The 12,730-nt window shown below is 39.8% G+C and overlaps 1 protein-coding gene across 1 annotated transcript; it reads left to right on the top strand.

Annotated features, from left to right (window-relative positions):
- The first annotated feature begins 3,040 nt into the window (after window positions 1–3,040).
- Window positions 3,041–5,082, top strand: LOC140972461 (uncharacterized). Its single transcript, XM_073434885.1, has 5 exons — window positions 3,041–3,418; window positions 3,658–3,797; window positions 3,948–4,002; window positions 4,195–4,537; window positions 4,661–5,082. Exons 1-5 carry the CDS (start codon window positions 3,041–3,043, stop codon window positions 5,080–5,082), a joined length of 1,338 nt encoding a protein of 445 aa, XP_073290986.1.
- Window positions 5,083–12,730: the final 7,648 nt, after the last annotated feature.

The following is a 12,730-nucleotide window of genomic DNA, read 5'->3' as shown; positions in this document are numbered from 1 at the left end:
GCCACTTGGGTTAGTCATTCAAACATTTTATTATCGCTTGCTTACTCCTAATCGTACTATGATAGATGCTACTGCTTGTGGAAATCTATTGAGAAAAATTGCCGAAAAAGGATATGAGTTGTTGGAAGAGATGGCTGCTAGCAGCTATCATCCTCAATCTGAAAGGAACAACCAGCGGAGAAGTGCAGGAGTTCACCAGGTAACTGACCTTTCTGCTATTACTGCGCAACTTGATGTCTTGAACAGAAAATTGGACGGCTTGAATTTGGGTGGCACGGCTATGCGTCTTCAAAAGATATTTTGTGATAAGTGTGGAGGTGAACACTTTGAGAAGGGCTGTCAAGATGGCAATCCCTTCTATGTGCAAAACGAGGCACCAATGAATCAAGTGGGAGTCCAAAAGCGTCTAAGGAATGTTCCGTATTCAAACACATATAATCCTTGATGGAGGCAATATCCCAACTTCTCATGGGATGGTCAAAACAGTCAGAATAGACCACAGGGAGAAGAGCCGTATGGAAAACAACCAATGTACAGATCAGACCCTCCTAGAGAAGAAAATTCCAATTTGGAGCAGATGATGTCTAAGTTCATCTCATCTACCGAAACTAGACTCCAAAACCAAGATGCATCTATAAAGGGGCTAGAGAATCAGGTTGGACAATTAGCGAAGATGACAGCAAGTAGAGAGCTGGGAACCTTGCCAAGTAACACAAAGACCAATCCAAAAGAGCAAGTGAAGACCATCGAGTTGAAGAGTGGGAAAGTTTTAGAGTCCAAGGAAAAGGAAAGAAGTCAAGTACCGGATGAACAGACTGAGACATCCAAAGGTAAGTCTTCTAACTTTACACTAGCACCCACTGCACAATCCAAAATTGTTATACATCCTCCTTTTCCCGCATCATTGAAAAAAGCAAAACTTGATGCCCAATTCGGCAAGTTTCTTGAGGTATTTAAAAATTGCACATCAATATTCCGATGCTTTGATGCAAATGCCCAAATATGCTAAATTTCTGAAGGACGTCTTAGCAAACAAAAGGAAGTTGGAGGATCACATGACAGTAAATTTAACTGAAAATTGCTCTGCTTTGGTGCAAAACAAGATCCCAACGAAACTTAAGGATCCAGGGAGTTTTTCTATTCCTTGCATGATTAGTGATGTTATTTTTCATAAAGCCTTATGTGATCTTGGTGCGAGTATTAATCTCATGCCTTTTTCTGTGTTTAGGAAACTTGGGTTGGGAGAACCTAAGCCAACGAGAATGTCTTTACAGCTAGCAGATAGATCTGCCAAGTATCCACGAGGAGTTATAGAGGATGTGCTAGTGAAAGTGGACAAATTTATTTTTTCGGCATATTTTGTGGTGCTTGACATGGAGGAGGACATAGAGATGCCGTTGATTTTGGGGAGGCCAGTCCTTGCAACTTGCAAAGCCCTAATTGATGTGCAAGAAGGGTAGTTGAGATTGAGAGTGGGGGAAGAGGAGATTACTTTTGATGTCTTTAGCGCACTTAAGCACACATTGCATTCCGATAATTGTTTTAGAATTGATGCTTTTGATTCGCTTGCGTGTAACTATGTGAAGGATGCTACTAAGGTGTGAGGTCCGGGGCCGAAGAGGGCGGGGGTGATCGTCGGTGCCATGAGGTTGCATGGACAATGAGCGGCGCCTGGCAGGCTTATAGGTGGAGGGAACATGAATGAACCGATCTTACACCGGAAGGAGAGGGATTCCGAAACTGTTCAGGTATGGGACTGTGCAGTTGAGGAGGGTTTAAAAGATTTGATAGGTACTACTCATTTCAAGAAGGTGCATCTTCTTTTCGTTAGCTCATCACATAAGAACTTCATAGTTAAACGTGCTTGACTTGAGACAATTCTGGGATGGGTGACCTCCTGGAAAGTTTCCTAGGGTGCCTGTGAGTGAGGACATAAGCACGCTGGAAAGACTCGTCTTGGTACAGTGAGGACAGTCGTCGAATCCGGGGCGTTACATAAGGACCCTTTGGAAGCCATTCTCACTATTGAATTGAGATAAGATGAATTGGATGAAGAGAAAGCTGATATAGTGGCATACCTTAATGCCAACCATCCATGGAAGAGGCCAATAAGGATGAGATTAGAGGACTTAGGGGATCGGAGAGACTTGACTCTTCAGAAGTCAAGCATAGGGGAGCCACCAACTTTTGAGCTCAAGCCATTGCCTCCACATCTGAAATACGTCTATCTAGGTGAGAATAATAAACTTCCTGTGATTATTTCTTCTGATTTGACAGATGTGATGGAGGGCAAAATGCTGAAAGTTTTGAAAAAGCACAAGAGTGCATTTGCGTGGAAGGTGACGGATATCACAGGGATCAATCAATCAGTCTGCATGCACAAGATATTGATGTAAGACAAGTACTCACCTCTTGGGCAACCTCAGAGAAGATTGAATCCAAAATGCACGAGGTAGTAAAAGCAGAAACTATCAAACTCCTTGACGGAGGTATTATCTATTCTATATCTGATAGTGCATGGGTGAGTCCCGTTCAATGTGTGCTGAAAAAAGGTGGGATTACTGTTATCACAAATGAACAAAATGAATTAATACCCACTAGGACAGTTACAGGATGGCGCGTGCGCATCGGTTATAGGAAATTGAATGATGCCACCCGTAAAGATCACTTTCCACTTCCCTTCATTGATCAAATGCTTGAGAGGTTAGCAGGTCATGAGTTTTATTGCTTTTTGGATGGGTATTCAGGGTATAACCAAATCGTGATTGCACCTGAGGACCAAGGGAAAACAACTTTCACTTGTCCTTATGGCACTTTTGCTTTTAGATTGATGCCTTTTGGTTTGTTTAATGCCCTTGCCACGTTTCAATGATGTATGACCGCGACATTTCATGACATGATAGAAACTTTCCTTGAAATATTTATGGATGACTTCTCGATATTTAGCTCTTCTTTTGATGACTGTTTGTAGAATTTGAAGGTGGTGTTGATGAGATGTGAGGAGACGAATTTGGTGTTGAATTGGGAAAAGTGTCATTTTATGGTACAAGAAGGCATAGTATTGGGGCACAAAATATCAGAGCATGGAACAGAGGTGGATAAGGCAAAAGTAGAAGTTATCAAGAACTTCCCACCTCCGACATCCATAAAGGGAGTTAGAAGTTTTCTAGGCTACTCCGGTTTTTATCGACGTTTTATTAAAGATTTTTCTAAAATTTCCAAGCCTTTATCTTCTTTACTTATGAAAGATGTGTCGTTTGATTTTAATTCCAACTGTCTGCGGGCATACGAGGATTTAAAGGAGCGCTTGGTGACGGCTCCTGTTTTGGTGGCACCAGATTGGAATATACCCTTCGAGGTCATGTGCGATGCCAGTGATACAGCGGTGGGGGCTGTGCTTGGCCAGCGGCAAAACAAGGTATTTCATACAATTTAATACGCAAGTAAGACCCTGGATGGGGCTCAATTAAATTATGCAACAAATGAAATGAATTACTTGCAGTAGTATTCGCGCTTGACAAATTTCATTCATACCTTATTTTGTCCAAAGTCATTGTTTACACAGAGCACACTGCACTGAAATATTTAATTGCTAAGAAAGATGCAAAGCCACGCCTACTTATGTGGATTTTATTGTTACAAGAATTTTATTTAGAGATAAAGGATAAGAAGGGTGTTGAGAATGTGGTAGTGGATCACTTGTCTAGATTGGAGCTTATGAGTAATGACTGTGTAGATCATGCCATTAATGACTGGTTTCCTGATGAGCAGCTATTTGAGGTGAAACACTGTCCTTGGTATGCGAACTTTGCTAACTTTCTTGTCACAGGCACACCACCACCCAATCTATCGTTTCACCAACGAAAGAAATTCTTTTCTGATGTGAAGCATTATTTTTGGGAGGAACCGTTTTTGTTTAAGATTTGTGCATATTCCATGATAAGAAGGTGTGTTGCAGAGGAAGAGTTTGGTCAAATTCTCGACCATTTCCATGACCGTGAGGTAGGTGGTCATTTTGGACCAACAAGGACGACATCTAATGTACTTGAATGTGGCTTCTACTAGCCGACCCTATTTAAGGATGCTTGTTCTTATGTGCTTGCTTGTGATAAATGCCAGCGGACAGATAATATCTCTAACCGTCATGAAATACCATTAAACAATATCATTGAGTGTGAGGTTTTTGATGTGTAGGGGATAGACTTTATGGGACCGTTTCCCAGTTCATTCACAAAAAAATATATTTTGGTTACGGTTGACTATGTGTCTAAGTGGGTAGAGACAGAAGCATATGCCACTAATGATTCTCACGTGGTCCTGAAATTTTTAAAGAAAAATATTTTTAATAGATTCGGAACACCACGAGCAATTATTAGTGATGGTGGCACCCATTTTTGCAACAAACTATTTGAAAAAATTCTGAGCAAATATGGTGTCACACATAAGATCTCTACCCCCTATCACCCCCAGATGAGTGGTCAAGTGGAAGTTTCTAACCGAGAGATCAAGCGGATTTTGGAAAAAGTTGTAGGTGTCAGTATGAAAGACTAATCCGTAAGGTTAGATGATGCTCTTTGGGCATATAAGACTGCTTTTAAAACACCTAAAAGCACTACACCATATAGGCTACTGTTTGGTAAAGCATGTCATTTACCTGTAGAGTTAGAGCATCGGGCATATTGGGCAACAAAAGCACTAAACTTTAACTATACTGATGCATGTGAACAACGTCTACTTCAATTGGATCAGTTGAAAGAATTCCGAAATCTGGCATATGATCTCGCATTATCATACAAAGAGAAGAAAAAGAGGGCTCATGACAGGCAAATCATCGAAAGGGAATTCAAGGAAGGTGAAAATGTCCTACTCTACAACTCTCGGTTGCTACTGTTTTCCGGTAAATTGAAGTCGCGATGGTCTGGTCTATTCGTGATTTCTAAAGTATACCCATCGGGAGCTGTAGAACTGCAAGATGGAAAGGATGGAAAATTTACGGTCAATGCCCAGCGGCTGAAGCACTACATGGGTGGCACAATTGAGCCACAACTTGGAATCACCCAGTTCCAAGACAATCCAAACTGAAACTGACCAATAGTCAAGCTCTCGACTATAAATTAAGAACTACCTCTCTTTCCCTTATCTTGTACTTAATTCGATTTTATTATTTTAGTTTATTTATTTTACTTATTTATTAAAAAAAATCAAAAAATCCGAAGAATTGCGCTAGGGCGGTATTCTTCTACCGCCCCAGCGCGACTCCCTGGCACGATTGGGGATAATGGGCTTCGCGCTAGGGTGGTATACTTTGACCACCCCAGCGTGAACACTTTGATTTTCACCAGAATGCAGCGCGCTAGGGCGGTAAAACTTGATCGCCCCAGTGCACCGCGTTGTAAAGTTGTCCCCTTCCCTTCTTCTTCACACTCTGCGCGCACACACCAACTCCCCACACCGAAATTTCTGTACAAAAAGGCTCTCACCATCCATCTCTTCCTCTCAAATTTGTAGGTACTCGAGTTCCTACACTCCCACGCCACTCAAGCAAGCCGGTGATCCGCTCCCCTCTTCAAATCAGCAAGACACTTGGCCCACCTCCGCAATCAGCAATGGCACCGAAGAAATCTATGTTAACCCATGCCTCTTCCTCATCTTCGTCTGATAATCACGGGAAATTTGTGAATGAGGACGCATGAAATCGGTATGAACATGCCAAAATACATAGGCGCCCCATTCCAGAGCGAGGTTTAATTTCTCTGTTAGACCGATCCATCTTTTGCAAGAAAATGAGGAACGAAGATGGGAGTCCTTTTGTACTCAACCCAATGCCACGGTGATTCCAATTGTACGTGAATTCTATGCCAACTCTGCCGAGTGGAATGATGGAATGGCTATGGTTCAGGGTAAGTTAGTCTCTTTCGACTCGGCCACACTGAATGCATTATTGGTTACCGCTTCGGTTGATGAATTTGCTTTAGAGGAATTGATAGCCAATCCTGATTCTGAGTTGATGATGCAAACCATCTGTTATCCGGGGGCAATTTGGAAGACTCCAAGTTGTTTTTTGGAAAAATATCTGTTGTTTAGGCCTACGATGTGGTATGCATTTCTATCCACGAGGTTGATGCCGGTGTCCCATACTAGTGACGTTCAGAAAGATCGCGCCATCCTGGCCTACGCACTGATGGAAGGCATCCTTATTAACGTGGGCTGACTGATCTTTTCTCAGATTCAGCAATCCATACATAGCTCGAGCATTGCCTTATTTTTCCCTACTATTATTACGGAGCTACGTGTGCAAGCCAAGGTAGTTGTCAATGTTGAGGACGAATGGTTGCAACCAATGAAGCCCATTGACGACTCGTTGATGAAGACGAAAAGGGGAAAGCGTGCTCTCGACTTCCTAGAGGTGGCCGAGGAAGAGGCAGCTGCTAACCAACCACCACCACCCCCACAGCCCCGACGACAGTCAATTAACGATAAAGTTGATGAGTTGTGTGCCTCTGCGGTCCACAAAGATCAGTACAACACTGTCAACAACGCTCACATGTCGTCGATGGAATCACTGATGTGCAGGATGGCTTCACACATGGGCCTCGACAATGCAGCCTACCCACCACCACCGGATTACCTGCCTCCATTCCCATTCCGCCATGATTACCTGTCGGTTGACGATCAGGAGCCCAGAGTTGTGCCACCCGAGGACGACGAGGATGAGCAGTGATCAGGGGAGTTTCCCCGTTTCCCTTTTCTTTGCATTTGTTTATATATTTCATCCTGCTTGCATCCTCTTTAGCATCCCTTTTTTGGTTACTCTGTTCATTTTTCTACTTGTTTTAGTGGTGTTGTGCACTGGGGACATTGCACGTTTTTGTTTCGGGGGTGGGTGTTAAATTTGGTTATTTTGTGTTTAGGTTATCTATTTAGTTCTTTTTTGTTATTGCATTTGTCTCGTGTTATTGGTGTTGTCACTTGAGACGTGGCTTGTATAGATGCTAGATTGGTAAGCGGTAGCCAATGATGATGTTGAATGGATTACACATACGCATGTCCATTTTTGTCACGATGCTAGTTAGAACACACGATGGTTGACACATGAAAATCTTAATTGGATAATGGAATTTTTGGAACGAATGTTGGCAACAGAAAAATGCATGACATAGTGAACTTGGACATTGTTCGTGGGGAATTTGAGATGCACTAGGTGACTTGAACTTGAACACATCGCTTGACATGAACACTGATCAGTAGGACGAGGATGAGTTAGGCACATCTCTGCTAGACCAATTCTTTGAACCGTGCTTACCAATAATAATTATACTGCGATGCTTGTACCCATGTATCTAGCCGTGTCTAACCTTATTGACGCACCCTTGAGATTGGACCAGAGCCACGCGCCCATATTTCTTGTTCCTATCTGAGGGAGGACAGAAAAATAGGAAAAGTATGCTGCACAAAAAAAAAAAGAGATGGAGATGTAAGGTGTAACGCCCCGAAAATTTAATAATACACGTAAAATCAAACATGATGTATTTATATTATTTTAAATTATGCATGCACCATATTTTAATTGTTATAAATATATTTTTGCAATTACATATTATTTTATTCAAGTATATATAATTAATTGTATTATTTGAGTTCCAGTTTTTAAGGCAAATACACGAGATCGGACCGGGAATAGGATATTAGAGATATTTATTTTTGAGCTAAATTCACTGCCCAAAATTATTTTAAATTAAGGAGTATTTTATTTTATGACAATTAGTATTTTATTTTCCCTTAATTGTTGTGCAGCTTTTGTAAATTTAGAAATATTTTATGTATTAGCTTTCAAGCCTCGAGTAGTCTAAAATTTTATTTGGATTACGCCATATGTTGATTAATTAGTTTAAACATAATCAACATATTTAAATTATCCCTAGAATACCCTAAATCCACTCCACTTGCCTCAAATTTCAAGACTTTGGCTAAATCTTCTTCGAAAAAAACTTCACATGCCCATCAATTCTCCTCCTCTTCCCCTCATTAATTCCCTTCTCTCCTCAAGTGTTCTTGAGCTCCATTTCCATCGGTTCTACCATTTGAGAATAGAAAAAAGCTCCAAATTTCTTCCTCGTGTCCGGATCGTCGAGATTTGTGAGATTCTCTACGTTTCAAGACCAAAGACATGTATATTACGTTTTTTTTTTCATCAATCAAGTAATAGTATGGATTTTTAATCATTCATGTTTGTGAGAAACATTTCATGCAAGTATGTTCAAGATTTATGTTCATATCAAGATTATACAATTGTTTCTCACGTTTTCATGTTGTAGGCGACGTTGGATGGTTCCGGGCTAACATGGCTGCTTATGATCATGTTCATATATGTTTTAGACACATATTAGAATGTTGGTTGAGGATTTATAGTACTTGGGTGGTAAGAGTTGATAGCATGAGTTCATTGTGCAGTGGGTTTCTGAGTGTGTATTTTACTTTCATTGTTTCAAAAACTAGTATCTATCCGTCCATTTTCTGAAAATGCTTTCAACACAAAAAATTGTATTTTATTGTGTTATCTTCGATTCGATATAAAATTCGTAATTTTTGAATAATAAATGAGGGAGATATGATTTTTGTTGCAAAACCGCACAATCTGTCCGAAGAATATTTTTGACAGCAAGCTCTTGAAATCTGATCTTTTGTATTTTTAAATTCTGGTATCTATCCGTCCATTTTCTGAAAATTGTTTCAACACAAAAAATGTAGTTTATTGTGTTATCTTCGATTCGATATAAAAATCATAATTTTTGAATAATAAATGAGGGAGATATGATTTTTGTTGCAAAACCGCACAATCTGTCCGAAGAATATTTTTGACAGCAAGCTCTTGAAATCTGATCTTTTGTATTTTTAAATTCTGATATCTATCCATCCATTTTCTGAAAATGCTTTCAACACAAAAACTGTAGTTTATTGTGTTATCTTCGATTCGATATAAAATTTGTAATTTTTCGATATGACGAATGAGTTATGATTTTTCTCGTAAAACCACTCAAGCTGTCTTAATTGTGCGAGATATCTTTGTTCAAGTTTTTGGTGTGTGTTCGGGTTTGAAATCATTTTCTGAGTGGTTTTGAGCAGTATCATGGTCTTAATAAGTGTCTTAGGGTCGATTCTAAGTTTTTGTTCGAGGTTGATTCGAGTCGGTTTGTGTTTAGAAATTTTATTGTTTCCGTAAGCTGTAAAGTGTCATTTCTTGGGATTGGCTAGAGTCGTAAGCTTTCTTATTTTATTTTGGGTTGTTCAAAAGTGTTTGGGTCATAGTTTGGGTTTTTGGACAGTAAGTAACATGTTTTTTAAGGTTGATTCGAGTATCGAATCAATTGGTAGATCATAATTCGTCGAATGAATTTTGGGAGTTACACGTATACGATTTGGGACTAGTTTTGAGTTGTATGTCAAGTTCAATTGCAGCGAACCCGAGAACAATCCAACGAAGTCTAAAAAGTTTATAAGTATGATATCAGGTATGACGTGTCTTAAAAGTATATTTTTGAGATATTTAACTGATTTGTGGTCACTCATTTTACGGGTTTGGAATTCGGGTATCGTGACCGGTGAACACTCCAAAATACGGGTTAGGAACCCAGAGTACACGTATTTGGCGAACTATCCAATAGATTTAGTTATATGTGTTATGATTGGACATCCAGACCCATAACTTGGATGATCCTTGCAGGCCTAGTACTATGGTATAGTTTGATCAAACGTTTCATGTGTGCCACAATTCAAAAAGCAGATCTCGATATTATGAACAGTATATTCGAGCCTCACACAGTGTCATGGCAGTTATGTTCTCGTCATATTATGACATATTTATGTTGACACTACAATTTGTTCTCAGAAAATTATTTTCATGTATAGAAGCCAAGTCATAAATATTTATTTATTCAGTTTCAAGTTACCATGTATCAGATATGTTAAAATCACATGATTTTTATTGCGTATTATTTGTTATCCACGTACTTTAGACTCATTATACTTGATTGATGCAGATGTTGTTGATGAGGAGACTAGGGGCGGTGATCAGTGAGTGGTCTCGGACTGGGCCGCCAGTGTTGTATTTATTTATGTATTTTATAAACTTAAATTTGCAGTACTCTGATATTATTAAACTGGGGTGTGTATTGTAAAAATACTTATTTATGTTGCATGAGAGTATTTTATTTTTAGTAACGACTCGAGTTTGTATTAATAAGAAATTTTTTATTTCTTCCGCAAATTTAAAAAAAAAAGTATGAGTCGTTACATAAGGCGTGGGGGAGTCAAATAAAGGAATGAAATTATATTCCTAGGCTAAAAGAATGGAGATGTATGGAGTTGAAGGAAATCAGACACAAAGTCTGAATGTGCACAAATATTACACCACTGCACCTCCCTCATTGCCCGTTCCAGTCTAGTCGAGATACCCCTATCCTGCACTGATTTTTGCATACCGAGTCTTAATAATCTGTGCTAGGGATCGGTAACTAGTGAAGAGAGATGTGAGAAAGGGATTGTTGCACTAATGTGTTGATTGAAGTCTGTAACGGCGTTGAAGATTTTACTGTGGAAATTCATGATGCTTGAGCCAAGATTGCACACACGCACACATTTTTTCATAAATCCATGAAAGACTGTAGTGTTGAAACATCGAAGTGAAATTTTGAACTAGTGTCTTGTGTGAATGGATAAAAGATGTGTTGATATTCACTGAGGCAAACCAGAACCATGAATGCACCGACATGCTGCTTCTTGATTTGTGTGTCTTGAAACCTATTTTTCTCGAGGGCAAGCAAAAGGTTAGTATGGGGGGTTGATAGAGGTCATATTTACGTGTTTTAATGCATTGTATGAGTCGTAGTTTGCATCGTTTTGGGTTGTATGGAGTCTGCATTCGGTCTATTTCATATTATTTTATTGCATACGATCACCGCTTACTGAGTTGTATTAATGTGCAGAAAAACAACAGAAAATGGAAAAAATTCAACCGGAGTTGAAGCTGGGGACAGAAGACCTCGCGCTAGGGCGGTAAAACTTGACCACCCCAGCGCGAGCGCAGCAAGAGAAGATGCCGAGCAGAACACCTCGCGCTAGAACGGTAAAGTTTGACCGCCCCAGCGTGAGAGGCTGAAGAAAAAAATAGAAGACCTCGCGCTAGGGCGGTCAAGTTTTACCGGTCTAGCGCTAAAGGCATTGGAAGAGACCAACATTACAGAAGACCTCGCACTAGGGCGGTAAAACTTGACCGCCCCAGCGCGAGTAAAAAAGGAAATTTTCCAATTTTGGGTTATTTTCAACATGGAAAGAAAAGGGGCTAAAAAAAGGCATAGGACAAAAATTCAGACATTATTCAGCAGCAACCACAAGCTTTGGAGAGGATTTTGTGCTTGAAGTGAAGATTTAAATATTTCCGGGCACCGTTCTTCGCAGATTTCGGCACGTCTAGTATTTCGATTTTATTTTCTCTTATTCAAACATTGTTTTGCTTAGTTTAATTATCACATCGAGTAGCTAAATTTACATTATTTGTTGGGATTTAAGGGGATCCTACCCCGAACTTTGATTTAATTAATTTACGTCTTGACTTTTGATTTATTCTTGAGTATGCTATTATTTTCATTGTGTTATTAAAGTATAGCTAACTTTAATAATCATCTCATATTGTGAGTGCGTACGAGAGAATAGCTTGAGATAGAAACGAGTAGCATAATCCGTGGATCTACAATTTACATAGAAATATGAAATTGGATACATGTTTATAGTCATAGTCGTAAAGGTCGAAAGCTAGGGGATTTCATAGATCGGCATGCGATTCACCTTTGATAAATAATTAAAGAAATTTAATTACTTCACTGAGTAGAATTAGTTTGGCATAACTCGAGAAGGCGTGTTCAATTGAATAGGAAATCCTGTCGGAAGCATAAATCACTGTCGGAAGCGTAAATCACTATCTACGAAATGGATTGTTAGTGAAACTGAAACTGAATCGGAGAAAATTCCATCTCCGAAAATAATGAAGAAGCCAAGGACTCAAAAAACCAAACAAGTAGCTACTTTGGAAACCATTCCAACAGACATATTGAGGCAAACTGGAGCTGAACAGCCTATCAGCGCAATACCAATCAAGACAGTTCCAGTTGCGTCCTCAACTGAAACACAGTTGCCGCCTCCAACCTCTCCTTCAAAGAAGACTATCACCGAATATGATAATAAAAAGAAACAAGTTGGAGTGAAAGCACCACTGATCACTATCACCGGCCCAACTACACTACCTTTTGCCAGACCAAAGAGAGTGGTGATACAAAAGAAAGTTGATGCAACTGTTTCAGGGCTGAGCATTTCTCATGCCCTCACTGACCCGAAAGGAAAGGGCAAGATGATTGAAGAGCCCAGACCAACCTACCCGATTCAGACTCATATTGATTTAATATGGGAAGAGGTAAATGAGTTTTCTGAATCGAAGTTGAAAAGTTACAATGAATGTGTCACATTTAGGACTGAAGCATTGGCCAAGCGATTGTAGAAGAAATAAGTTTTGAATAAATTCATCGCTTTGGAAGATATAGTCCTAAGGGTAGTCAAAGCTACCACGATTGTTCAAGAACTGAAGAGAAGGAATTGCTTCTTTGATCTGATGCGTGCCAAGAAGCTGGCTCAAGTCATAGCTCAGCTGTGAAAAAATTATGATCCTACAAGTCCAACAGCC

Source organism: Primulina huaijiensis, chromosome 3, assembly GCF_012295235.1.
Source record: "Primulina huaijiensis isolate GDHJ02 chromosome 3, ASM1229523v2, whole genome shotgun sequence".
Classification (NCBI taxonomy): Eukaryota; Viridiplantae; Streptophyta; class Magnoliopsida; order Lamiales; family Gesneriaceae; genus Primulina; species Primulina huaijiensis.
Note: the sequence above shows the minus strand (reverse complement) of the source record. Positions and strands in the feature narration are given on the sequence as shown.

Bases quoted from the DNA above. Each gene is read 5' to 3' on its own strand.
- LOC140972461 (XM_073434885.1), top strand. From the start codon at position 3,041: ATGGTACAAGAAGGCATAGTATTGGGGCACAAAATATCAGAGCATGGA. The intron at 3,798-3,947 runs GTATGCGAACTT...CATGATAAGAAG, and splicing joins GAGGTGAAACACTGTCCTTG to GTGTGTTGCAGAGGAAGAGT. The intron at 4,003-4,194 runs GTAGGTGGTCAT...TTTGATGTGTAG, and splicing joins ACCATTTCCATGACCGTGAG to GGGATAGACTTTATGGGACC.